This window comes from Zingiber officinale, chromosome 7A (assembly GCF_018446385.1).
Source record: "Zingiber officinale cultivar Zhangliang chromosome 7A, Zo_v1.1, whole genome shotgun sequence".
NCBI lineage: Eukaryota > Viridiplantae > Streptophyta > Magnoliopsida > Zingiberales > Zingiberaceae > Zingiber > Zingiber officinale.
In genome coordinates this window covers 135,841,408-135,867,702 of record NC_055998.1, presented here as the reverse complement: position 1 = coordinate 135,867,702, position 26,295 = coordinate 135,841,408, and the positions used below count along the sequence as shown (strand labels likewise).

Sequence of the window (26,295 nt, the reverse complement as noted above, 5' to 3'; positions counted from 1 at the left end):
ATAAACATAGTCATGTAATTATCAAATAATCATATAATTAAAATTTAGAGGAATAAAATAAACCTTTTGCTTAACTTCTAATTTTAAGTAACCCAATAAAATTTATTTGATTCTGGCTATTTGTTATTTTCCTTATTTTATATTTTATTATTACATACAATCTTAATTAAAATAAATTTATCTGGTTAGAATTTGATAGACCAAAATTTAACGGATCAGAATTGAATTGTAATATACATATATAATTAATATATAAAAATAATATTACTAAATATCTTTAATAATTGTATTGGATGCGTCGTATTTTAACTATTTAGTATTGTCCTCTTAATTAATGCATGTGAACTAAAAATTAAAGGTAAAAGATTTCATTCTAGCGGCTAGATTCCAACTATTATCCGTTAAAATAAAATTTATTTTAATTATTTAAATCTAAAATTTTTAAGAATAATATTAAATGATTAAAATTTGACCAGCTAAAATATATTTTATAAATTATTATTAAAAATATTTTAATAATATCATATTTATATATTAATTATACGTATCAAATTTTTGCCACCAAGATTTACTGAATTTTTAATTCCATGTGTTTTTTTCTGAGCCGATCGCTGATTTTTTTTAATTACTGTGCCGACTCTCTCACTCACCCGCGCGCTCTCGCCGCCACCGCCGTCGCCGCCGCTGCGAGCCGGCGTCGCAGTCGGCCGACGCCTTCCCATCGCCACTGCTCCCCCTCCGCCGTGGGTGTCGTGGGAGAGTGAAAGAGTATAACTGGCGCCACTGCCAGCCGCCGTCCCTCCGCTGCGAGCCGGCGTAACCGCCGCCGGCCGACGCCTTCCCATCGCCAGCAGTCCGCGTGAGTGCAGAACGAGACGTCCCCTTCGTCCGCCCCTCCCTCGCCTCGCTCCTTCCTCGCCTAACGCCCGCCTGCCCTCCTCCGCGCGCAGAAAAGCGAGGATAATTTTGGAAAACACTCTTTTGCTGACGTTTTAGTGATAACAGACATCCTTGATCGATCAATACCTAAACCAAACAGCGTTATCACGATAACCTTCTAGAGATAACATTGATAACCTTGAACCAACGCGCAGCGAAGGGGGCATTACATAGTAGGCGTTCGAGGGACGGGGGCATAGTTTGCAAACCGATGAGCGAAAGAAAGGGAGATGGCAACCACGGCGGCGCGGACGCACAGACTCTGGTGGAGGCCGCGCTTGAGGTCTTGAACATGGCCGATCCGTTTGAGAAGGCTCGTCTCGGTGAAGCCTCTGCCGTCCGATGGCTACAAGGCGCGATCTGTATCCCCTATAGTGACGATGGTCCTCCTCCGCCCGTCCCCGATCGACCCGCCCGGCTCACAACAGTAATCTTCACCCCCCTTCTTTCACTCCTTATTTGTACCCCCAGATCAAGAAACTAACAGACAGGTTTCTGCGTACTCGCAGATGAAGCTGGTGTCTCCGAGCATGATGCCGAAACTCGGCAAAGCAGGAAGCCTTCAAAGCCGGCAAGCTATTGTACACAGCCTCGCCCACACGGAAAGCTGGGCCATCGATCTTTCCTGGGTCAATTTTGTTTTGATTGCCTGCAATATGTTTATCATTATGTCTCATACATCTCCAGCTCAACCTTTCGCCTCTGTTCTTCCCTTCTCGATCCCAGGATATTATTGCTCGATTTGGGAGGCTGGAGGCGATGCCCAGGGAATTTTTTACTGACTTTGTAAAGATAGCCCGAGATGAAGGCCGACACTTCACACTGCTTGCCGAGAGGCTGGAGGAGCTCGGCACGTACTATGGAGCTCTCCCTGCGCATGATGGCCTCTGGGACTCTGCGTTGGAGACCTCCAAAAGCCTGTTGGCCCGTCTCGCTGTGGAGCACTGCGTGCACGAGGTTTGTGTCCTTGCGTTTTATTTTACTTTTATATTTTCTATGTTATCAATCATCATTGGGATTCATAATTTGTGGTTTAATTGAGTGTTTTTGAGCTTCATAATTGCAGACTTTAAACACATTGAAACAGAGATGTTACTAATCTTGATATTGTTATCATAGTAACCTGAATCCTCATCCAACATTCCCTAGAGAACAGTTGTTTCAACCATTATGAATTCTTAAATACTGATGTCATAATGTGAATGGTAGTGAATTTAATTTCAGTCATTTAGATGGACTGTATTCAAATAGGCATTTGCATGGGTTAGGTAAAATTTTTACTGTCTATAGCGCTTGTCAAGACTTTTGGAAGGAGAACAATAGGAAGGTGCAGAAGAATTATGAGCTCAACTAGTTAGTGATGGCCTAAATGTTCGTGCTTTTGCTCCTCGAAACTCAGCATAATTCCAATGTTCCAGGTTGCAAGTTTTTTATTTTTAGATAACTGTTATTATAAGCCTGCCATGGCCGGTCCCAAGCTTGGATGAGAAAGGGTGAGGATTGCGTTAGGTTGCCAACCAACGTTGAATTCATGCAAATGTTCAATGAATGGATCCATCAGACACTTATTCTTTATTTCTTTCAAAGAAATATTTGATCTTATTATTATTTTTTTTCATTTAGTTTGTTTTACATTATTTCTTGTATGAATATTTGCTAGATTGCATATTTCTCGAGAACTCCTTATACATGCTCAAACTTAACCCTTTCAGATTTTTCCTTTTTCTTAAAGTTGATATCTGTTAAGCAAAATTTACTTTGAATTAGTTTATTTGTGCCTTCTGTTTGTTTTTGACAAATCAAATGAGAACCTTGATCATTACACAAGCCATGTTATAGTTTTGAATTTGACTAGACATGTAACTCAAATAAAATAAGAACCTTGGCCATTATTTGAAGGGGGGTATGTTATGATATTTTTACTTACGTTATTATGCAGGAAAAGAATAACATGACAAATAAAAAGAACCTTTGAGGGATTGAATTCAATAATACATGTAATAGTGTGACTATTATGTTGAATCTTTCACATTGTTGAGATAGCCAAGATTGGTATTGTAAATTTTTTGTTACATGCTGTATCAAAGTGACTGCAAATAGAAATCCAAGATTGATCTTGGTGATTACATAGATCTATATGGCGCCTTACTAGTGCTACATTAATCATTTGGTATGGTGGGCCAACATTTTTGACCTTTTAAACTTCTTAAAAATAATTCATGTTTAGATTGACTAAATATGCACAATAATAGAGCATATGTGCTTGATATTAAATAATTAAACTCTCATAAGCTTTGATTATCATGACTTTATACATAAATACTAGCTACCATGAATTAACAATAACTTGTTTATAGGAGTTACCAAAGGAACAACAAAGACTTTTGGTTGAGCAATTGGATTAGTGTCAACTATAGTTGTTGTATGTCTGAAGTGCCCACATCAGCCCATGACACATGCAATTGATAACTTGTGTTTACCATTATGTGCAACGATCTCTATCCATATGAAGTACTTGAGTTATCTATGGAGAATCATGATAAGAGGAAGCATTTAATCAGAAATAAGAAATGTAAGTGCTACCTATGCGGATAGGAAGGACATTTTGCCCGAGAATGCTCTAACGAGAAAAGGAATATCAAAAGAGTGGCAATATTCGAGCAACTGGATATACCTGAAGACTGTGATATTTTATCCGTCCAAGAAGGAGAAAACCAAAGTGATGCTATCTACAACATCTCTGAAGGAGAAGATGACATGGATGACTTAAACAGGTCTATTCAAACCCTTCACTTTAATTCCATATATATGTTAGGACAGATAGATGGTGGTTACAGGCCACAGGTAAAGGTCTCTGATCAACAGTTAAGCTGTCTACACAATTGGAGGTTAAACGAAAGAATATTACCCTCACAATCTACAACATGTACGTGTTGTAAAAGGGCTACTCTTCAAAGAGCAAGAATACATTGCCCCGAGTGTTCTATCACAACATGCAATTTATGTGGACCATACTATTTCAACAAGGAGGTACCAGTAGCACCATCCCCTCAAACCCCCTTTTTCCCACAGAATCTTATACAAGAACAGAGGTATTATATCACCTGGTGCGAAGGAAAGATAGAACGCTTGCAAAAGGAAATAGCCTATTATAAAAAATAGTTTGAAGAATTATTATTAGAAAAGGACCTAAGGGAAGACTTCCAGGCCTTAGAGGAAGAAGAAGAAGCGGAAGCTGCAAATATGCTCCTTGAAACAACAACCAGCAAGATTATAGCAGCAGCTCCAAGCCCAAGGTTAGTAAAACATATGCTATATAACCTTATAGTGGAAATCGATATTCCAGGAATTCCAAAATTTCCTTTAAAGACGATATTAAACACTGGAGCTACCACCTGCTGCGTTGACCAAAGGCCAGTACCAAAGGAAGCACTAGAACGAAATACTTTTGAAGTCAGCTTTAGCGGGATTAATTCTCAGCAAAAGGCTGATATGAAGCTGAAGCAAGGAAAGATGACTATAGGAGATAATTTCTTCAGAATACCATACACTTATAGTTTTCCTATGGTACAAGGTGATAATATTCAGCTCATAATTGGTTGCAACTTTATATGAGCCATGCAAGGAGGACTACGAATTGAAGGCAATACGGTAACATTCTATAAAAATTTGACAACTATAAATACCTTACCCTCCATTAATGCAGCAGCAATAGAGGAACTGGAATTGGAAGAAGAAGAATATATACAAATCAAGGAAATGGTCAATTTTTCAGTCGGGAAGACCAACCTTGACTTCCAGCAAAAATTTAGCTCATTATTAAAAGAGCTAACTGATCAAGGATATATTGGGGAGACCCCCCTACAACATTGGGAGAAGAATAAAATACTTTGCCAACTGGACATCAAAAATACGGACTTTATTATTGAAGACAGACCTCTTAAACTTCTGACGCCCCAACAAAAGGAGGCTTTCAGTAAGCATGTAAAGGCATTACTAAAACTTGGCGTCATCCGACCAAGTAAAAGCAAGCATCGAACTACAGCGATCATTATCAACTCCGGAACAACAGTTGACCCAAAGACAGACAAAGAGGTAAAAGGCAAAGAAAGGATGGTGTTCAACTATAAACGCCTAAATTACATCACACACAAAGACCAGTATAGCCTCCCAGGCATAAACACTATCCTAAAAAAGGCCAGTAATAGCTATATTTTCTCTAAGTTTGATTTGAAGAATGACTTTCATCAGGTAGCCATGCACCCAGAGTCAATTGAATGGGCAACATTCTGTTCCAGACGACCTTTATGAATGGCTGGTGATGCCATTCAGACTTAAAAATGCCCCCGCTGTTTTTCAAAGGAAAATGAATAATTGCTTCAGAGGTACGGAAGAATATATTGCTGTATATATTGATGATATATTGGTATTTTCTCCTGATAAGCAAAGCCATGCACAACACCTCAGAAGTACGCTAAGTATATGCAAAGAGCAGGGGCTTGTGCTAAGCCCAACTAAGATGAAAATCGCCGTCCCTGAAATTGAATTTTTGGGAGCAATAATAGGCAATTGCTGTTGGTTGCTACTCGGAAAACCTATAGGTTCCACTGTACAAAAATTTTGTACAAAGGTCTGAACCTTTTCCTAGCTACTATGTGTTCTTTTAAATTAAATTTTGGATCGCCTGCGGAACTTAACACGTTTGATCCAAAACTTAATCTATTTGTTCTTTTAGGTTTTGACTTGGATCTCCTGCGGAACTTAACACGTTCGACCCAAATCACCTTAAGTTATTAATTCCATTAAATATTAATTTCCATAATTGGTTCCCAGTACTGACGTGGCGAGGCACATGGCCTTCTTGGATATGGGAGCAATCACCACCGACTAGACAAAACCTTTTATAGAAAGCTAATATTTAATTTCCTAAAATAACTTTAGGTTAACCAAAGAGAACAATCAAATCACAAGGAAAAGAAAGAAACAAAAGAACATAACTTCGAAAAAACATATTCGAAATTCTAGAACGTAAGCCTCTTGTATTTGGTATTATTTCCATAAATAACTAGCATGATGCGGAAATAAAAATTACTAGTTATACCTTGTAGAAAAACCTCTTGATCTTCTACCGTATTCCTCTTCTAACCTCGGACGTTGTGTGGGCAACGATCTACCAAGATGAGAAACCACCAACCACCTTCTTCTCCTCCAAGCAAGGTTCGGCCACAAAGGAAAAACTTTACCAAGGAGGAAAACCAAAATACTAACCAAGCTCCAAGAGATGCTAGCTTCCTCTCCTTCTTCTTCTTCTTCCCCTAGTAGTATCCGGCCACCACAAGTGCTCCAAGGGAATAGAGATGTTCGGCCACCACAAGAAGAAGAAAGGGAAAGGGTGTTGGCCGGCCACACCAAAGAATAAGAGAGGGAGAGAAACAATAAGGGTTGTGTCTCATGAAGGCACCCTCACCCCTTCTTTTATATTCCTTGGCTAGCAAATTAGGAAATTTAATTACAATAAAATTTCCTCAATTTCGACATGATTTAATTTAGAAAAATAAATTTTCCAAATCAAACTTAATGGCCGGCCACATCATTGGAGAGCAAATTGGACAAGTTTTAATCAACAATTAAAACTTCCTAATTTGTTCGGAAATTTTAAAAAATAAAATTTCTCTTTAAAATCTCTTCATGGTTGATAAAGGAAATTTCTATAATTTTAATTTTATCAACATGTGAATAATTTTAAAAGAAAATAAAACATCTCTCCAATCTACGAATAAGGAAAGAGATCTAATCTCTTTCTTTAATCTTTATAGATCTTTTACAAGAGATATTTTAATTTTAATTCTCTTTAAATTATATCTTCCACATAATAATAAAACTAAAATTAAAATCCCTTTTTAATTTAATTTGGCCCCCACTAGCTTGGGTTGCTAGGCCTACCCAATATACTGGTAGGCTAGCTTGGTTTCCCAAAGCTGGCTTACCCTTATCAGTGGGTATAGAAGGTGGGTATAGAACTACATAAATAAGAGGCTACGATAGGGACCGAGAGGAGGAATTGGTTTTGGTCTCCGATAAAATTAAGCATCCCGTGTTCGCCAACACACAACTTAATTTTCAATAATAATTCATTCCACTGAGAATTATTATTGAACTACCGCACCAATCCCAATTACATTTTGGGCTCCTTATTATGAGTGTGTTAGTCTCCATGTGTTTAGAATATCCACTAATTAAGTAAGTTCTTGACAACTCACTTAATTAATATCTAGCTCCAAGTAGTACCACTCAACTTCATCGCCATGTCGGACTAAGTCCACCTGCAGGGTTTAACAATCCTTATGAGCTCCTCTTGGGGACATTCTCAACCTAGTATCTAGGACACAGCTTCCTTCTATAATCAACAACACACACTATAAGTGATACTATTTCCCAACTTATCGAGCTTATTGATTCATCGAACTAAATCTCACCCATCGATAAATTAAAGAAATAAATATCAAATATACGTGCTTGTTATTATATCGGGATTAAGAGCACACATAACTAGGGTCTTTGTTTCTTTATAAAATCAAGATAAAAGACGACCTCAAATGGTCCTACTCAATACACTCTAAGTGTACTAGTGTAATTATCTGATCAAGATAAACTGATACTTAATTACACTACGACCTTCAATGGTTTGTTCCTTTCCATTTCGGTCGTGAGCTACCGTTTATAATTTATAAAGAACGATAACACGATCCTCTGTGTGTGACACACACCATGTTATCTACAATATAAATTAATTGAACAACTCATTTATCACAAATGTAGACATTTGACCATATGATTCTTATTTCAGATAAATGTTTACAAAAGCTAGGCTTTTAGTATACACTCTAACAATCTCCACTTATACTAAAGACTAAGTCGCCATATTTCGCCATACATCGATTCCCTCCCTTCAACACGTCCCATCAAAAGCTCTTGCCTTAAGGACCTTAGTGAAAGGATCTATAGATCATCACTGATCTGATCTGGTAACAATTTCTCCTCGTTTATACGATTCCTCGTATTGGGTGGTACTAGCTCTATCGTGTTTACTTGCCTTATAGACTCATGGTTTCTTCGAGTTTGTTCTGCACCATTATTATTACAATAAATTGTAATAATCTTTGAACAAACCAGAAATCATATCTAAGTCTATCTTGAGGTAATTAAGTCATTCAGCTTTTATGGCTTCCCAAGAGGCTTGCCATATACTAAGCTTCTATGGTGGAGTCCGAAAAATACCTACGCTTATCACTCTTCCATAGTTATGACTTTACCTCCTAAAGTAAACACAAAACCCGAGGTTGACTTATTATTGTCCCTATCCGATTGGAAGCCAAAATCCGTGTAACCCACAGGGACCAAATTAACTGCCTTGTAAGCTAGCATATAATCTCTAGCGCCTCTAAGGTACTTTAATATATGCTTTACTGCAGTCCAATGTCCTTGTCTAGGGTTACTTTGATATCTGCTAACTATGCCCTTGGCAAAATAGATTTCTGATCTCGTGCATAGCATACATTAGGCTTTCAACAGCCGTAGCATAAAGAACTGCCTATATTTCCTTTATCTCCTTTGATGTCTACAGAGACATATCTTTAGATAAAGTTACTCCATCCTAAAAAGGTAAGAAACCTTTCTTGGAGTTTTGTATGCTTAAAACGAACAAGGATTTTTCCGATGTATGAAGCTTGGGATAAATATTCTTTTCTTGCGATCCCTTATTATTTTGATCTCAAGAATATATACATTCTCCCAAGTCCTTTATATCAAATTGTTTGGACAACCATACCCTTACTTCTGACAACATTTTGATATTGTTTCCAACTACCAAAAATGTTATCTAAGTATAGTACAAAAAATACAACCACGTTTCCATCACATCTTTTGTATACACAAGACTTATCCGATTACTAAATCCATAGATCTGGATTACTTTGATAAACCGGATATTCCAAGACCTTGAAGCTTTGCCTCAGTCCATAGACTGATTGAGCTTACACACAAGATGCTCTTAGCCCTTTGCAATGAACCCTTCTGGTTGCTTTATATGGATGTTTTCTTGAGACTTCCATTAAGGAATCTTGTCTCGACATCCACTTGCCAATAGATAAAAGAATCGGATAGACTTAAGCATGACTACCGGTGAAAAGTTTCCTTTTCATCAGCCTTTCTTTGAAAGTTACTACCTTCTGTCATCCCTCTTTCCTATTATAGACCTTTTACACCCAATGACTTTTACACCATTTGGTGATTCTACAAGCTTCCATATTTTATTAGAATACATATATTCTAATTCTTTTATTCATTACTCTTTGCCAAGATCTTGCGTCTTTATCTTGAGTGCTTAATCATATTTATCGGAGATCGTGTTCACGTCCTCCAGGGATCGAGTCCAAAACTCTCCCAAAACATGAACCTATTTAGGTTCATGTAACAACCCTCCCACTGACAAGACACTTCATGTGTGTATCAATTTGTGATACGTGTTGCGGTTTTCTTGTGGTATCTCATCTTATACATTGGTACTAGGTTAGACGTGTCCTTTATTATTTTCTTAAAACAAATTTACTTATGAGCACGTGGTTCATTATATAGTCTTTTCTAAAAACGCATTGATGCTAATAATGACCTTCCGATTTTAAGACTATAAACCTACTTTTGTTTATCTAGGATAACTTACAAACAAGTGAACTCTATCCAACTTATCATTGTCTCTTTTTAACATATGTGCTGGATTACCCGAATCCGAATATGCTTCAAAATAGGTTTTCACCTATTCAGCAATTCTATATGAGTAGAGAGTTCTAACTTGGAAGGTACTATGTTCACTTTCGTTATCAGAGTTTATCCTTAAAACAAATTTGGTAATTTTCTAAATAACTCATCATCTATCTAATTATTTCATAAGAGTCCTTTACCTTCTTTCTACTACACCATTCTGTTGGGGTGTACCAGGTGCAGTTAGTTGGGATTGAATCCCTACTTTTGATAAGTGACTCCTAAATTCTCCCAAGAGGTACTTGCCACTACGATCTTACCATAGTGACATTTACTTTAACATTTCTCCGCATCAACCTTGTACTCTTTGAACTAATCAAAGTACTTAGTCTTGCGGTACATTAAGTAAATTTATTTGTATCTTGAATAGTTGTCTATAAAATAGATGAAATATTCAATACTACCTCTTATTCGGATAGTTGTCACAAAATCGACGAAATTTCAACATATCTTGACTTCATACCCCTGGACTTAAAAGCTTCTTGGTTATTTTCCTTCCAAGTAAGACTGCAGGTTGGAAAGATTTCCACTACTAATGAACCCAAAAGTTCATCACCACCGATGAATCCTACTTAAGTTAATATAACCTAGCCTTAGATGTCAAAGATATAATTGGTTCATTTTCAAGGTCGCTTTCTCTTAAGTTAGAAGATGTGTTATTAATTTCCATTTGTTGCATCATGGGAGTTATTGGATTATAAATTGTCAACCAACATACCGGAATAGATTTATTTTTCTTGATAACACTTTATCAAGTTGTAACACAATATCTATTCTATAATAGTTTAAACTGAAATCGGGTTCTTTCTAAACTTAGTATGTAAAGACAATTCCTAATAATTCAATTTTATTCCTATTAGAGAATAAACCTCTCCCATCGCAACAGCTGCTACTTTTGCAGTAATGGACGGTGTTTTTATTTTCATTTAGTTGTCGGGTTTCTGGAACCCCAATGAATTGCAGACATGATCGGTGGCTCCCGTATCTACACACCAGTGCCGGTAGATAACTCCACTAAACACGTATCAACTAATGAATAAAATACACCTATATTGTTCTTAGTTAAGAGGACGATCTACCTTAATGTCCAAATTCTATTTCCAATCAATTATAATTGGGACCACTATGCTCATCCTAAAGTATATCTAGGATTGACCTTCTTCCAAGAATCACAAAATATTTGGTTAAGACCAACTCCTTAAAAATCCCGTGAATTTTGTATGCCACGTTAGTGTGGACGTATACAAATTCAAAGAGAAATTTTATCATTTAATTTTATTATCTCGTCAACCTTACTTTATGGCGAATAAAATTAATAGTTGGTCTATCTTTAATCAAATATTTGGTCAAGACTCTAAATTTAAAATAATATCGATTCCTCTAACAATACTATTTAAATTTACCAACACCTCAAAACACCGTGAATTTGTCACGTTAGTGTGGACGTATACAAAATCAACATTTGTAAGAGGAGGTTTTACCCATTAACTATCTTGTCAACGTAACTTTACGACAAATAAAATTATCTCAACACCGTTAATTTTGTATGCCACGTTAGTGTGGACGATACAAAATCAATCATTCATAAGAGGGTTTTAACCCTTTAATTTTATTATCTTGTCAACCTTGTTTTATGAAAATTAATAGTTGGTTTCATTTGGTCACACAAATAATAGCGGTGACTCGATGGGAGGATACTATTAGATGTGTCTAAGTGTATACCATTACTTGACACTAAGTCCATTAATAAGATTATGCCCTTGGTTGGGGAAGATCACACGCTCTTAATTAACTTCCTATAGTCATCCAAAATGGAAGTCCATTACAGTGATCCACAAACAAGCTCATCCGTTATGGAGGAAGGCACTCGAGCCAACGCGCAAGTTTGCATCACTTACAAACCAATAATGGAGACCGTAGATTTACTTAAAATCCCTCTCCCACTTAGTTATTTATTAATGAGGAATTTTAACTACGCTAGCCTACTAAACTTGTAAACTAAACACGATATAAAAGCAATAAATAGAAAATCTAATTTTCAACTATTATGGCTTTTATCTCTAGTTGTCATCCGTGTGTTGTCATCCCAATTTGCCGCCATATTTGGCCACCACCGGGTCTAGCTGTCGCGTCCATCTTGCTCCTTGTTCCGCCTCCGGTCCTAGAAGGTTCCACGCTTTGCAAGATTCGATCCATGACATAAATAGAATTTTACAATTTTGATCCTATATTCCATAAAAGGAATGTATGTATCTAGATCAAAATAAAATCCTAATAAAACTAAATACGACTCCTGTTGTATTTTATAATACAATGCACACACATATAAACGCCTCGACATGTCCAAGGTCCAATCACACACATAAAACTATAAGCCATAATGGTTGGATCCTGCGTTCACAAAGTTAGCACATCCTACTATTATCCCGCCTAAATTGTATGTACATGTGCATAATTAAACTAATACCAAATACATAGAGGTAAAACCCTAGCTCGATACCAATTGTTGGTTGCTACTCGGAAAACCTATAGGTTCCACTGACAAAAATTGTACAAAGGTCCGAACCTTTTCTAGCTACCATGTGTTCTTTTAAATTAAATTTTGGATCGCTGCGGAACTTAACACGTTTGATCCAAACTTAATCTATTTGTTCTTTTAGGTTTTGACTTGGATCTCTGCGGAACTTAACACGTTCGATCCAGTCTCCTTAAGTTATTAATTCCATTAAATATTAATTTCCATAATCGGTTCCCGACTTGGCGAGGCACATGACCTTCTTGGATATGGGAGCAATCACCACCGACTAGACAAAACCTTTTATAGAAAGCTAATATTTAATTTCCTAAAATAACTTTAGGTTAACCAAAGAGAACAATCAAATCACAAGGAAAAGAAAGAAACAAAAGAACACAACTTCGAAAAAACATATTCGAAATTCTAGAACGTAAGCCTCTTGTATTTGGTATTATTTCCATAAATAACTAGCATGATGCGGAAATAAAAATTACTAGTTATACCTTGTAGAAAAACCTCTTGATCTTCTACCGTATTCCTCTTCTAACCTCGGACGTTGTGTGGGCAACGATCTACCAAGATGAGAAACCACCAACCACCTTCTTCTCCTCCAAGCAAGGTTCGGCCACAAAGGAAAAACTTTACCAAGGAGGAAAACCAAAATACTAACCAAGCTCCAAGAGATGCTAGCTTCCTCTCCTTCTTCTTCTTCTTCCCCTAGTAGTATCCAGCCACCACAAGAGCTCCAAGGGAATAGAGATGTTCGGCCACCACAAGAAGAAGAAAAGGAAAGGGTGTTGGCCGGCCACACCAAAAAATAAGAGAGGGAGAGAAACAATAAGGGTTGTTTCATGAAGGCACCCTCACCCCTTCTTTTATATTCCTTGGCCTAGGCAAATTAGGAAATTTAATTACAATAAAATTTCCTCAATTTCCTTGACATGATTTAATTTAGAAAAATAAAATAAATTTTCCAAATCAAACTTCAATGGCCGGCCACATCATTGGAGAGCAAATTGGACAAGTTTTAATCAACAATTAAAACTTCCTAATTTGTTTCCGGAAATTTTAAAAATAAAATTTCTCTTTAAAATCTCTTCATGGTTGATAAAAGGAAATTTCTATAATTTTAATTTTATCAACATGTGAATAATTTTTAAAGAAAATAATAAAACATCTCCAATCTACAAATAAGGAAAGAGATCTAATCTCTTTCTTTAATATTTTATAGATCTTTACAAGAGAGATATTTTAATTTTAATTCTCTTTAAATTATATCTTCCACATAATAATAAAATTAAAATTAAAATCCTTTTAATTTAATTTGGCCCCACTAGCTTGGGTTGGGCCACCCAATATAGTAGGCCAGCTTGGTTTCAAGCTAGCTTGGCCCTTATCAGTGGGTATAGAAGGTGGGTATAGAACTCTATAAATAAGAGGCTACGATAGGGAGAGGAGGAATCGGTTTTGGTCTCGATAAAATTAAGCATCCCGTGTTCGCAACACACAACTTAATTTTATCAATAATAATTCATTCCACTAGAGAATTATTATCGAACCACCGCACCAATCCCAAATTACATTTTGGGCTCCTTCTTATGAGTGTGTTAGTCTCCCTGTGTTTAAGATAACAACGTCCACTAATTAAGTAAGTTCTTGACAACTCACTTAATTAATATCTAGCTCCAAGAGTAGTACCACTCAACTTCATCGTCACGCTTGACTAAGTCCACCTGCAGGGTTTAACACGACAATCCTTACGAGCTCCTCTTGGGGACATTCTCAACCTAGTATCTCTAGGACACGTTTCCTTCTATAATCAACACACACACTATAAGTGATACCATTTCCCAACTTATCGGGCTTATTGATTCATGAACTAAATCTCACCCATCGATAAATTAAAGAAATAAATATCAAATATATGTGCTTGTTATTATATCGTGATTAAGAGCACACACTTCCATAATAACCGAGGTCTTTGTTTCTTTATAAAATCAAGATAAAGAAACGACCTCAAACGGTCCTACTCAATACACTCTAAGTGTATTAGTGTAATTATACGTCAAGATAAACTGATACTTAATTACACTACGACCTTCTAATGGTTTGTTCCTTTCCATTTTGGTCGCGAGCTACTGCTTATAATTTATAAGGAACCGATAACATGATCCTCTGTGTGTGACACCACACACCATGTTATCTACAATATAAATTAATTGAGCAACTACATTTATCATAAATGTAGACATTTGACCAATGTGATTCTTATTTCTAGATAAATGTTTATACCAAAAGCTAGGCTTTTAGTATACACTCTAACATGATCTGCTACAAAGTGTAGAGATCTACTGTCGATGCAGCTAACAAGTCATAATCTCTATTAATAATTCAATGGTCACTTATATAATTTTTGGAGACCCATCAAATAATAATTGGTTGAAAGAGGGATGGTGATGGAAGCAAGTTCAATCGAAAAAATAATTTGTTATAACAAAAAGTTAGGCTTTATATAATATATCTCTGATTATTAATAGAATAACAGCGTAAGATTTAGAGTAGAAGAAAAACCATCTATAATAAGTAATAACCGCTCACCGAGAGTTTGGAAAACCTTGCCTCATAACTCAAAGGGCAAGTTGTTAGAACCTACAATAACAAAGATAATTATACGCTAAAATTTATTTAGGTCCAATATTAAAGTGAAATAAAACTTTGAAAGTGCCAACTATAGATGCCAAATCTTCTTTATATGATTCGTCATCATTGGTATTATCTTTCTCTGTAGCAGTTGATCTGGCAATCGACTCGTCATCAAGTTTACTATTAATGGATAAAAATGATTGATTCGGGAATAAAATTGTACTATAAATGCATAATTAATGGACGCATACCCTTGTTACAATAATAAACAGTTGCGCTTGTTGTGTTTATCTCCTTTGATGTCTACAGAGACGTATCTTTAGATAAAGTTACTCCATCCTAAAGGTAAGAAACCTTTCTTGGAGTTTTGTACGCTTAAAACGAACAAGGATTTTTCCGATGTATGAAGCTTGGGATAAATATTCTTTTCTTGCGATCCCTTATTATTTCGATCTCAAGAATATATACATTCTCCCAAGTCCTTTATATCAAATCATACCCTTACTTCGACAACATTTTGATATTGTTTCCAACTACCAAAAATGTTATCTAAGTATAGTACAAAAAATACAACCACGCTTCCATCACGTCTTTTATACACAAGACTTGTCCGGTTACTAAATCCATAGATCCGGATTACTTTGATAAACCGGATATTCCAAGACCTTTGCCATAGCCTGATTGAGCTTCACACAAGATGCTCTTAGCCCTTTGCGATGAACCCTTCCGGTTGCTTTATATGGATGTTTTCTTGAGACTTCCATTAAGGAATCTTGTCTTGACATCCACTTGCAAATAGATAAAAGAATCCGGATAGACTTAAGCGTGACTACCGTGAAAAAGTTTCCTTTTTCATCGCCTTTCTTTGAAAGTTACTACCTTCATGTCCATCCTCTTTTCCTATTATAGACCTTTTACACCCAATGGCTTTTACACGTTTGGTGATTCTACAAGCTTCCATATTTTATTAGAATCATATATTACAATTCTTTTATTCATTACTCTTTGCGAAGACGTTGCGTCTTTATCTTGGAGTGCTTCATCATAATGGGTGATTCGATTGTGGAGGATCGAGTCAAAAACTCTCCCAAAACACGAACCTATTTAGGTCGCATAACAACCCTCCCACTACAACAAGACACTTCTGTAATTGTGTATCAATTTGTGATACGTGTTGCGGTTTTCTTGTGGTATCTCATCTTAACAGTTAGTACTAGGTTAGACGTGTCCTTTATTATTTTCTTAAAACAAATTTACTTATGAGCACGTGGTTCATTATATAGTCTTTTTAAAAAACAGTCATTGATGCTAATGACCTTCCGATTTTAAGACTATAAACCTACTTTTGTTTATCTAGGATAACTTACAAACAAGTGAACTCTATCCAACTTATCATTGTCTCTTTTAACATATGTGTGGATTACGAATCCGAATATGCTTCAAAATAGGTTTTCACCTATTCAACAATTTATATGAGTAGAGAGTTCTAACTTGGAAGGTACTATGTTCACTTTCGTTATCGAGTTTATCCTTAAAACAAATTTGGTAATTTTCTAAATAACTCATCATCTATCTAATTATTTCATAAGAGTCCTTTACCTTCTTTCTACTACACCATTCCGTTGGGGTGTACCAGGTGCGGTTAGTTGGGATCAATCCCTACTTTTTATAAGTGACTCCCAAATTCTCCCAAGAGGTACTGCCACTACGATCTTACCATAGTGACATTTACTTTAACATTTCTCCATCACCTTGTACTCTTTGAACTAATCAAAGTACTTAGTCTTGCGATACATTAAGTAAATTTATTTGTATCTTGAATAGTTATCATAAAATAGATGAAATATTCAATACTACCTCTTGTCTGGATAGTCATAGATCACACAAATCGGAATGAACCGATTTCAACATATCTTTGACTTCATACCCTTGGACTTAAAAGCTTCTTGGTTATTTTCCTTCCAAGTAAGACTCGCAGGTTGGAAAGATTTCCACTACTAATGAACCCAAAAGTTCATCACCTACCAATGAATCCTACTTAAGTTAATATAACCTAGCCTTAGATGTCAAAGATATAATTGGTTCATTTGAAGGTTGCTTTCTCTTAAGTTAGAAGATGTGTTATTAATTTCCATTTGTTGCATCATGGGAGTTATTGGATTATAAATTGTCAACTAACATACCAATAGATAATAACTTTATTTTTCTCGATATGACTTTGTTATCAAAATGTACAATATATCTATTCTATAATAGTTTAAACGAAATCGGGTTCTTTCTAAACTTAGTATGTAAAGACAATTCCTAATAATCCAAATTTTATTCTATTAGAGAATAAACCTCTCCCACTGCAATACGCTACTTGCAATAGTGCCCATATGGACGGTGTTTTTTTTTATTTTCATTTAGTTGTCGGGTTTCACGGAACCCTGCAATGAAGACATGATCGGTGGCTCCCATATCTACACACCAGTGCCGGAGATAACTCCACTAAACATGTATCAACTAATGAATAAAATACACCTATATTGTTCTTAGTTCTAAGAGGACATCTACCTTAATGTCCAAATTTATTTCCAATCAATTATAATTGGGACCACTATGTCTAAAGTATATCAGCTAGGGATTGACCTTCTTCCTAAGAATCACAAAATATTTGGTTAAGACCAACTCCTTAAAATCCCATGAATTTTGTATGCGCGTTAGTGTGGACGATACAAATTCAAAGAGGAAATTTTAGCATTTAATTTTATGATCTCGTCAACCTTACGTGAGGACTAATAAAATGAATAGTTGTGCTAGCTTTAATCAAAGATTTGGTCAAGACTCTAAATTTAAAATAATATTTAGTCCGCTAACAATACAAGTTAAAGTTACCAACACCTCAAAACACCGTGAATTTCGTACGCCACGTTAGTGTGATACAAAATCAACATTTGTAAGAGGAGGTTTTACCCATTAACTATCTTGTCAACGTAACTTTACGACAAATAAAATTATCTCAACACCGTTACTTTTGTATGCACCGTTAGTGTGGACGTATACAAAATCAATCATTTATAAGAGGGTTTTAACCCTTTAATTTTATTATCTTGTCAACCTTGTTTTATGAAAAATTAATAGTTGGTTTCATTTGGTCACACAAATAATAGCAGTGACTCCGATGGGGAGGATACTATTAGATGTGTCAAGTGTATACCATTACTTGACACTAAGTCCATTAATAAGATTATGCCCCTTCGTTGGGAAGATCACACGCCTAATTAACTTCCTATAGTCATCCAAAATGGAAGTCTCAGTGTGATCCGCAAACAAGCTCATCCGTTATGGAGGAAGGCACTCGAGCCAACGCAAGCTTGTTTGCATCACTTACAAACCAAGAATGGAGACCATGGGATTTACTTAAAAATCCTCTCCCACTTAGTTATTTATTAACGAGGAATTTTAACTATGCTAGCCTACTAATCATGTAACTAACACGCACACACATGACAATATAAAAGCAATAAATAGAAAATCTAATTTTCAACTATTATGGCTTTTATCTCTGATTAATCGTCAGTGTGTTGTATCCCAATTCGCCATATTTGGCCATGTCTGGTATCGCGATCCATCTTGCTCCTTGTTCATTGCGCCTCGGTCCTTAGAAGGTTCCACGCTGCGAGATTCGATCCACGACATAAATAGAATTTTACATTTTGATCCTATATTCCATAAAAGGAATGTATATGTATCTAGATCAAAATAAAATCTAATAAAACTAAATACGACTCTGATTGTATTTTATAATACAATCACGCACACGTATAAATGCCTGCGATACGTCGAGGTCCAATCACACGTAAAACTATAAGCCATAATAGTTGGATCCTGCGTCACAAAGTTAGACATCCTACTATTATCCCGCCTAAATTATGTAGACATGTGCGTAATTAAACTAATACCAAATACGTAGAGGTAAAACCCTAGCTCGATACCATTGTTGGTTTCTACTCGGAAAACCTATAGGTTCCACTGTACAAAAATTTTTGTAAAGGTCTTAACCTTTCCCTAGCTACCATGTGTTCTTTTAAATTAAATTTTGGATCGCTCGCGAACTTAACACGTTTGATCCAAAACTTAATCTATTGTTCTTTTAGGTTTGACTTGGATCTCCTGCGGAACTTAACACGTTCGATCCAAGTCTCCTTAAGTTATTAATTCCATTAAATATTAATTTCCATAATTGGTTCCCAGTACTGACGTGGCGAGGCACATGACCTTCTTGGATATGGGAGCAACCACCACCGACTAGACAAAACCTTTTATAGAAAGCTAATATTTAATTTCCTAAAATAACTTTAGGTTAACCAAAGAGAACAATCAAATCACAAGGAAAGAAAAAACAAAAGAACACAACTTCGAAAAACATATTCGAAATTCTAGACGTAAGCCTCTCGTATTTGGTATTATTTCCATAAATAACTAGCGTGATGCGGAAATAAAAATTACTAGTTATACCTTGTAGAAAACCTCGATCTTCTACCGTATTCCTCTTCTAACCCTCGGACGTTGTGTGGCAACGATCTACCAAGACGAGAAACCACCAACCACCTTCTTCTCCTCCAGCAAGGTTCCTCCCAGGAAAAACTTTACCAAGGAGGAAAACCAAAATACTAACCAAGCTCCAAGAGATGCTAGCTTCCTCTCCTTCTTCTTCTTCCTAGGATCGGCCACCACAAGTGCTCCAGGAATAGAGATGTTCGGCCACCACGAAGAAGAAAGGGAAAGGGTGTTGGCCGGCCACACCAAAGAATAAGAGAGAAAACAATAAGGGTTGTGTCTCGTGAAGGCACCTCACCCTTCTTTTATATTCCTTGGCTAGGCAAATTAGGAAATTTAATTACAATAAAATTTCCTCAATTTCTCGACATGATTTAATTTAGAAAAATAAAATAAATTTTCCAAATCAAACTTGATGGCCACATCATTGGAGAGCAAATTGGATAAGTTTTAATCAACAATTAAAACTTCCTAATTTGTTTAAATTTTAAAAATAAAATTTCTCTTTAAAATCTCTTATGGTTGATAAAGGAAATTTCTATAATTTTAATTTTATCAACGTGAATAATTTTAAAGAAAATAAAACATCTCTCCAATCTACAAATAAGGAAGAGATCTAATCTCTTTCTTTAATCTTTATAGATCTTTTCTAAGAGAGATATTTTAATTTTAATTCTCTTTAAATTATATCTTCCATAATAATAAAATTAAAATTAAAATCCTTTTAATTTAATTTGGCCCCACTAGCTTGGGTTGTAGCCAATATACTGGGCCCTGGCTTGGTTCCCAAGCTAGCTTGGCCAAACCCCTTATAGTGGGTATAGAGGTGGGTATAGAACTCATAAATAAGAGGCTACGATAGGGATGAGGAGGAGGAATTGGTTTTGGTCTCCGATAAAATTAAGCATCCCGCTAACACACAACTTAATTTTATCAATAATAATTCATTCCACTAGAATTATTATTGAACTACCGCACCAATCCCAAATTACATTTTGGGCTCCTTCTTATTATGAGTGTGTTAGTCTCCCTGTGTTTAAGATAACAATGTCCACTAATTAAGTAAGTTATTGACAACTCACTTAATTAATATCTAGCTCAAGAGTAGTACCACTCAACTTCATCGGACTAAGTCCACCTGCAGGGTTTAACGTGACAATCCTTATGAGCTCCTCTTGGGGACATTCTCAACCTAGATCTCTAGGATACGTTTCCTTCTATAATCAACAACACACACTATAAGTGATACCATTTCCCAACTTATCGGGCTTATTGATTCATCGAACTAAATCTCACCCATTGATAAATTAAAGAAATAAATATCAAATATATGTGCTTGTTATTATATCAGGATTAAGAGCACACACTTCCATAATAACCGAGGTCTTTGTTTCTTTATAAAATCAGTATAAAAGAAACGACCTCAAATGGTCCTACTCAATACACTCTAAGTGTACTAGTGTAATTATACAGTCAAGATAAACTGATACTTAATTACACTACGACCTTCTAATGGTTTGTTCCTTTCCATTTTGGTCGTGAGCTACTGTTTATAATTTATAAGGTACTGATAACATGATCCTCTGTGTGTGACACTACACACCATGTTATCTACAATATAAATTAATTGAACAACTACATTTATCACAAATGTAGACATTTGACCAATGTGATTCTTATTTCTAGATAAATGTTTATACCAAAAGCTAGGCTTTTAGTATACACTCTAACAATTGCAGAGTTAAGCTACAACCGCATATTATTACAAAGGTTACTGATTTTAAAGATGAAGATTTAAAAACCACAAAGGGTATAAGATCTTGGCTTGGCCTATTAAACTACACCCGAAATTATATCCCAAACCTAGGGAAGTTACTGAGCCCCCTCTACACTAAGACAAACTCCAATGGAGATAAAAGGCTTAACAAGCAAGATTGGGATTTAATCAAGCAAATTAAGGAGAAGATCCAAAAGTTACCAGAGTTGGAAATTCCAACCGAAAACTGCTTCATCATTCTCGAGGTTGATGGATGCATGGATGGTTGGGGAGGGATATGTAAATGGAAAAAGGCCAAATACGACTCAAAGAATACTGAAAAAATATGCGCATATGCAAGCGGAAAATTCAACCCTCCTAAGTCCACAATTGATGCAGAAATCCACAATTCCCTAGAAGCTCTAAAGATTTATTTCTTAGACAAGCTAGAGTTGCTCATTAGAACAGACTGCCAAGCAATAATAAGCTTCTTCGGAAAAACTTCCAGTAACAAGCTTTCGCGTGTTTGCTGGATGACCTTTGTTGATTATATCACTGGGATAGACATTCAAGTTCAGTTCGAGCACATCAAGGGTGAAGACAATCAGGTAGCTGATGCTCTCTCACGACTAATCAATTTACTTATTTTGGCAAAATGGCCGATCCAAGAAATGAGCCGACTAGGGCTGGTAGCACTAGCCCTGCAGGAGCTAGAAGAACGGCCCAACCCAGAGGCCCAAGCACACCTGATGATGGCCCTCCAAGCCCTATCCACTTCGCTGAGCAATATCAACAACAACTTAACAAGCTACGTGTCTATCCAATCACATTCGAAAGAGACCAATAGATACGACAAAACCTGCACAATCTACAATAAAGAGCGGCTATCCAAGCCACTAACGCACTCCAACAGCTTCGTTTATTTCACTACCTGAAGAAATAGGAGTGCCAACGACTATGTTCCAAAGATAATTGGTGGCATGACTGGTACCCTGTCACTAAACAAATTGATGAACAACCGACACAAACCTCCTATACGCTTCAAGACGCTGTTAACAGAATGAATTCCTTCCAAGTGTAACGTTCGCGGAAGTGGTGGACCCTACTACCTATTAGATAAGATGCCCATGAACTGTAAAGAGACATGTGTGTGCTGTAAAGTATCTAAAGTAAGATGCCCGTGAGCTGTAAAGAGGCATCTGTGTGCTGTAAAGTATCTAAAGTAAGATGCCCTTAGTTGTAAAGAGGCATCCGATGCGTTCTTATCTAGACAAGATGTGACGATGGGGCCCCTTGTGCACCCAACATCTTCTCTATAAATAAGAATGCTCACTACCCTTGCGAAGCATTCAAGCACAACTTGAGCTTTACTTGGGAAAATTGCAAGAGCTTGTAAGGTCCTGTTTGAAATAATATTATCTATGAGTTCTCACCTCCTTATTTTTATTATTTCGCCTGTTTATCCTTTTTATCCTCGCCCACAAATCTCCACATCTTCGCCCTCAACTGTGCCAGGTACGACGACCCTTGTGCAGTAGCACTACACAACTGGCCTACTGTGGCCACCTCGCGAGCCATGGGCAGTTGCGGGCGGCCGAGGACGACCCTGCACGATCGCCCAGTGTGATCGTGATAGGTTGCACTACATGGCCGAGTGAGGATGCTGCGCCTCTCACACGATGGCACCGCGTGGTTACCTCGTGCAGGGCGGCACTACGTGCCAGGCGTGATCGCGTCACGCAGGACCGGCCTGCACGACCACTCGCCTTGTGCGACTTCGCCTTTATTTTTTTCTCTTTCCATCGTTTTTCTTCCATACCCTCTTCCTTTTTGCATGCTTTACACATGATTCTTTTCTCTCTTCTTTCTCTTTTCTTTTCTCTTCCTCTGCTCGAAGGATTTTTTTTTTTTTTTCCGGAGGGATTCTTTCCCTCCTTAATCCGCACCTCAAAGGAAACATAGCAAAAATCTCTATCTTTTAAAATTAATTCTGGATCAACTAATTGTTTATATTCAAGACATGCTATCATGATATAAGTTGTTTGCAGTTGATATTATTTTAGTAGATGAGACATGCTAAACTCGAATTCTGGTGGGAAATACTAAAATTGAAAGAATTTAAATTTAGTAGAGTAAAGACAAAATATATAAAATTTAAATTTAGCAATATTAGACGTAGTAAGATAATTGTTAAGATAGGAGATGACGAGTTATCTGAAATTGAGAATTTTAAATATTTAGGATCATTTTTTCAAAAAGATGAAGAGTTGAGAGAGATGTCTTATATAGAATATAAGTATTATGATTAAAATGGAGGAGAGTAGTTAGTGTTCTTTGTGATCATAAAACACCTCTAAAACTTAAAGGGCAGTTATACAGAATGACAATTAACCTTACTATGCTATATAAAGTTGAATGTTGGACTATAATTTGAGCGGATAAGCAGTATATGAGAGTTGCAGAGGTGAAGGGTGTTAAGGTGGATATGCGGATATATAAGGATGAACAAGATAAAAAATGAGACTATTAGAGAAAAAATTGGGGATGTGCCTATTTGAGAGAACTTCGAGAGACGCGTTAAAGATGATATGAACATGTATTTAGATGACTAATAAATTCTCAGGTAAGCGATGTAAAACTATGACAAATACGCACATTAAATGAGGAATAGGAAGATCAAAGTAGACTTGATTTGAAACAAGAAACTATGATTAAATTTATTTAAATATAGATGATGTAGTAGGGAAAAAAGCATAATGACGTAGGAGGATATATAGCCGACTTCACCTAGTGGGATGAGACTTGGTTGTTGATGTTGTAAAGTAGCCATTGATCCTATGCCATCAAAAATCTTGTCTTAATAGACCTTTGTGTTCATATGTTTTTATTACGTGGGAAACAATTTTATTTCTTTTAGACTTAAGCTATGCCCCTTCTATTCCCTGTAAGCGCTCATTCAGAATTTTAGATTTTCTCACTGGAAAATGTCAGAGAACCCATGAATTTGTCAATTTAACTGCACTCAAATTTATAGTTTTAAACCTAGGATATCAACAATATATGTTTCATCTATAATACTTTGCAGGCTAGAGGACTTGATGTCCTTCCTACCACCATCTCTCGATTCCGGAATGCAGGGGATGAGAGAACTGCAACTTTACTGGAAACTGTGGTATATCCAGAAGAAATAACACACTGTGCTGCTGGTGTTAAATGGTTCAGATACTTGTGCCTTAGGGAAGCAAGCAAACATCATGGTTCAGAGACCATTTGTGGATATGTTGAACATGTGCAACCCATGGTGGGACAAAGCATTCCCTACCAGCAAGAAGCTGATAAGGAGGATGGTGAGATAAAAAACCTGGAACACAATGTCGGAAGCTTTCTAAAAATAAGCTATGATGAACAAGAGTTAGTAATCCAGCGTTTTCATGCCACTGTCCGTGAACACTTTCGGGGCCCACTTAAGCCCCCTTTCAATGCCGAAGCAAGGAAAGCTGCTGGCTTTGGACCTGACTGGTACGAGCCCTTGGCATCAAAATAGGGGGTGGGTAAGTGATTCTTTCCCTTCTTTTCAGTTCATCCATTTCTGCTCCACTGGTTCAAATCATTCAAGTGTATCACAATCAAATTCATGCCAAATAAGTTATCAGTTTTGCCTGTGGGTGTTTGGTACATCTGAAGTTTCCACTAGAAATCTTTTATTAATAAATGTGATTTGAATGGAGTGGAAGACAGACAAACAAGACAACCTGAGCGAACTCTTGGTCATTGACAGCTAAATTCTATTGGCCATAAGAGATACTGCGAGAGAAGTACCCACAAGAGTGGAATGCCCTCGCTGGTTTTGTATAACTCCATTTGTATTACAAGTTATGACTGATTAAGAAAACAGGTGATTGAAATTCTCCATCTCTCATGTTTTAAATACATACCACGGGAAGAACTGAAAGGTTCCCGGATTGTTTTTATTTTTTATTTTTTTTCATTGTATTGAATTTAATGCCAAGCTGCTATTCAATGTTTAGAAACTGATCCGGGAGGTTATAAATGGTCATTCTACGAGTCAGTTTTTTCTGTTAGACTGGTGTGATTGAGTTTCTGGAATGAATTGATCTCCAATTTCCGGATATATAAAGTTAAGGGGTTAAACATATATAAAAGATCTATACAAACTTACAAAAGATTGTATACATTGCTATTCTAATGGCAACTGAGTCAATTGTTAGGATTAGTTGGGATAGATGGTCAGGTAGCTGGGGTTGAGTAGTGTTTGTTCTTATAAATAAAATCTTATTAATAATTAGTAAGGTTGTACAAAACAAGTTGTGTAGTGAAAATAAAAGCATAAGAAATCAATATGTACCAATTGCTAACATTTAAAAGTAATATAGTTCAAAACCTTTGTTTATATTTTATGTTATGTTATGTCAGTAAGTCATTTTAAAAAATTTACTATGTTTTTTCTCTGTCAAGAACCTTTGGAGGTGGAGAAATCTTTTATAACATCTTTTATGATAAGAACCCTTCCCTTTGCATAACCTGTCAGTGCAATTATGCCCTAAGTGGTTAAATTTGATATTGATTTTGATGTTTATACAAAGGTTTTAAATTAGACTTTGCATTTGTGTTTGATATGTTTATTTAAATTGTGTAGTAACTTGGCAAGATAGACATGGAACTTGTGACTTGAGGAGATAGTGTTTATGATGACTTGACGCGATGAAGAAACAGCAACCAATGACTTAAAGGTCAGATTGAGTTTGAAGAAGGTTGCATGAGACATTTGAGGGACGGCAGGATGAGAAATATTATGGTGGTGTTGAAGTGGTTTGTGGAGGATGACTTGGCGTGACAAAATTGCTTGGCTTGGTTGCTCTAAGTCTGTTGGAGATCAGTGAAGGATGATTTGAGACATTTGATAGATTGCAGGATGAGCATCGTGATATAGGGTTGATCATGTTGATGCAATCATCCAGTCATGTATATTGCATGTTTTGGAGGGTTGTAGATACGATCTAACCAAACATATATTGCATGTTTTTGATGTTTGGATCACCTTTAACTTGAATATTTATTATAA

At 36.4% G+C, this 26,295-nt stretch overlaps 1 protein-coding gene across 1 annotated transcript; it reads left to right on the top strand.

Annotated features, from left to right (window-relative positions):
* The first annotated feature begins 643 nt into the window (after positions 1-643).
* LOC122002730 (uncharacterized protein HI_0077-like) lies at positions 644-26,295 on the top strand. Its single transcript, XM_042558013.1, has 5 exons — positions 644-1,366; positions 1,449-1,568; positions 1,666-1,896; positions 24,298-24,763; positions 25,870-26,295. Exons 1-4 carry the CDS (start codon positions 1,151-1,153, stop codon positions 24,754-24,756), a joined length of 1,026 nt encoding a protein of 341 aa, XP_042413947.1. The 5' UTR covers positions 644-1,150; the 3' UTR covers positions 24,757-24,763; positions 25,870-26,295.

What these genes read in the sequence shown, in the direction of transcription:
- LOC122002730 (XM_042558013.1), top strand. Translation starts at nt 1,151, where the DNA reads ATGAGCGAAAGAAAGGGAGATGGCAACCACGGCGGCGCGGACGCACAG. An exon ending in GACCCGCCCGGCTCACAACA is followed by an intron (nt 1,367 to 1,448) that starts GTAATCTTCACC and finishes GCGTACTCGCAG; the next exon opens with ATGAAGCTGGTGTCTCCGAG. An exon ending in GGGCCATCGATCTTTCCTGG is followed by an intron (nt 1,569 to 1,665) that starts GTCAATTTTGTT and finishes TCTCGATCCCAG; the next exon opens with GATATTATTGCTCGATTTGG.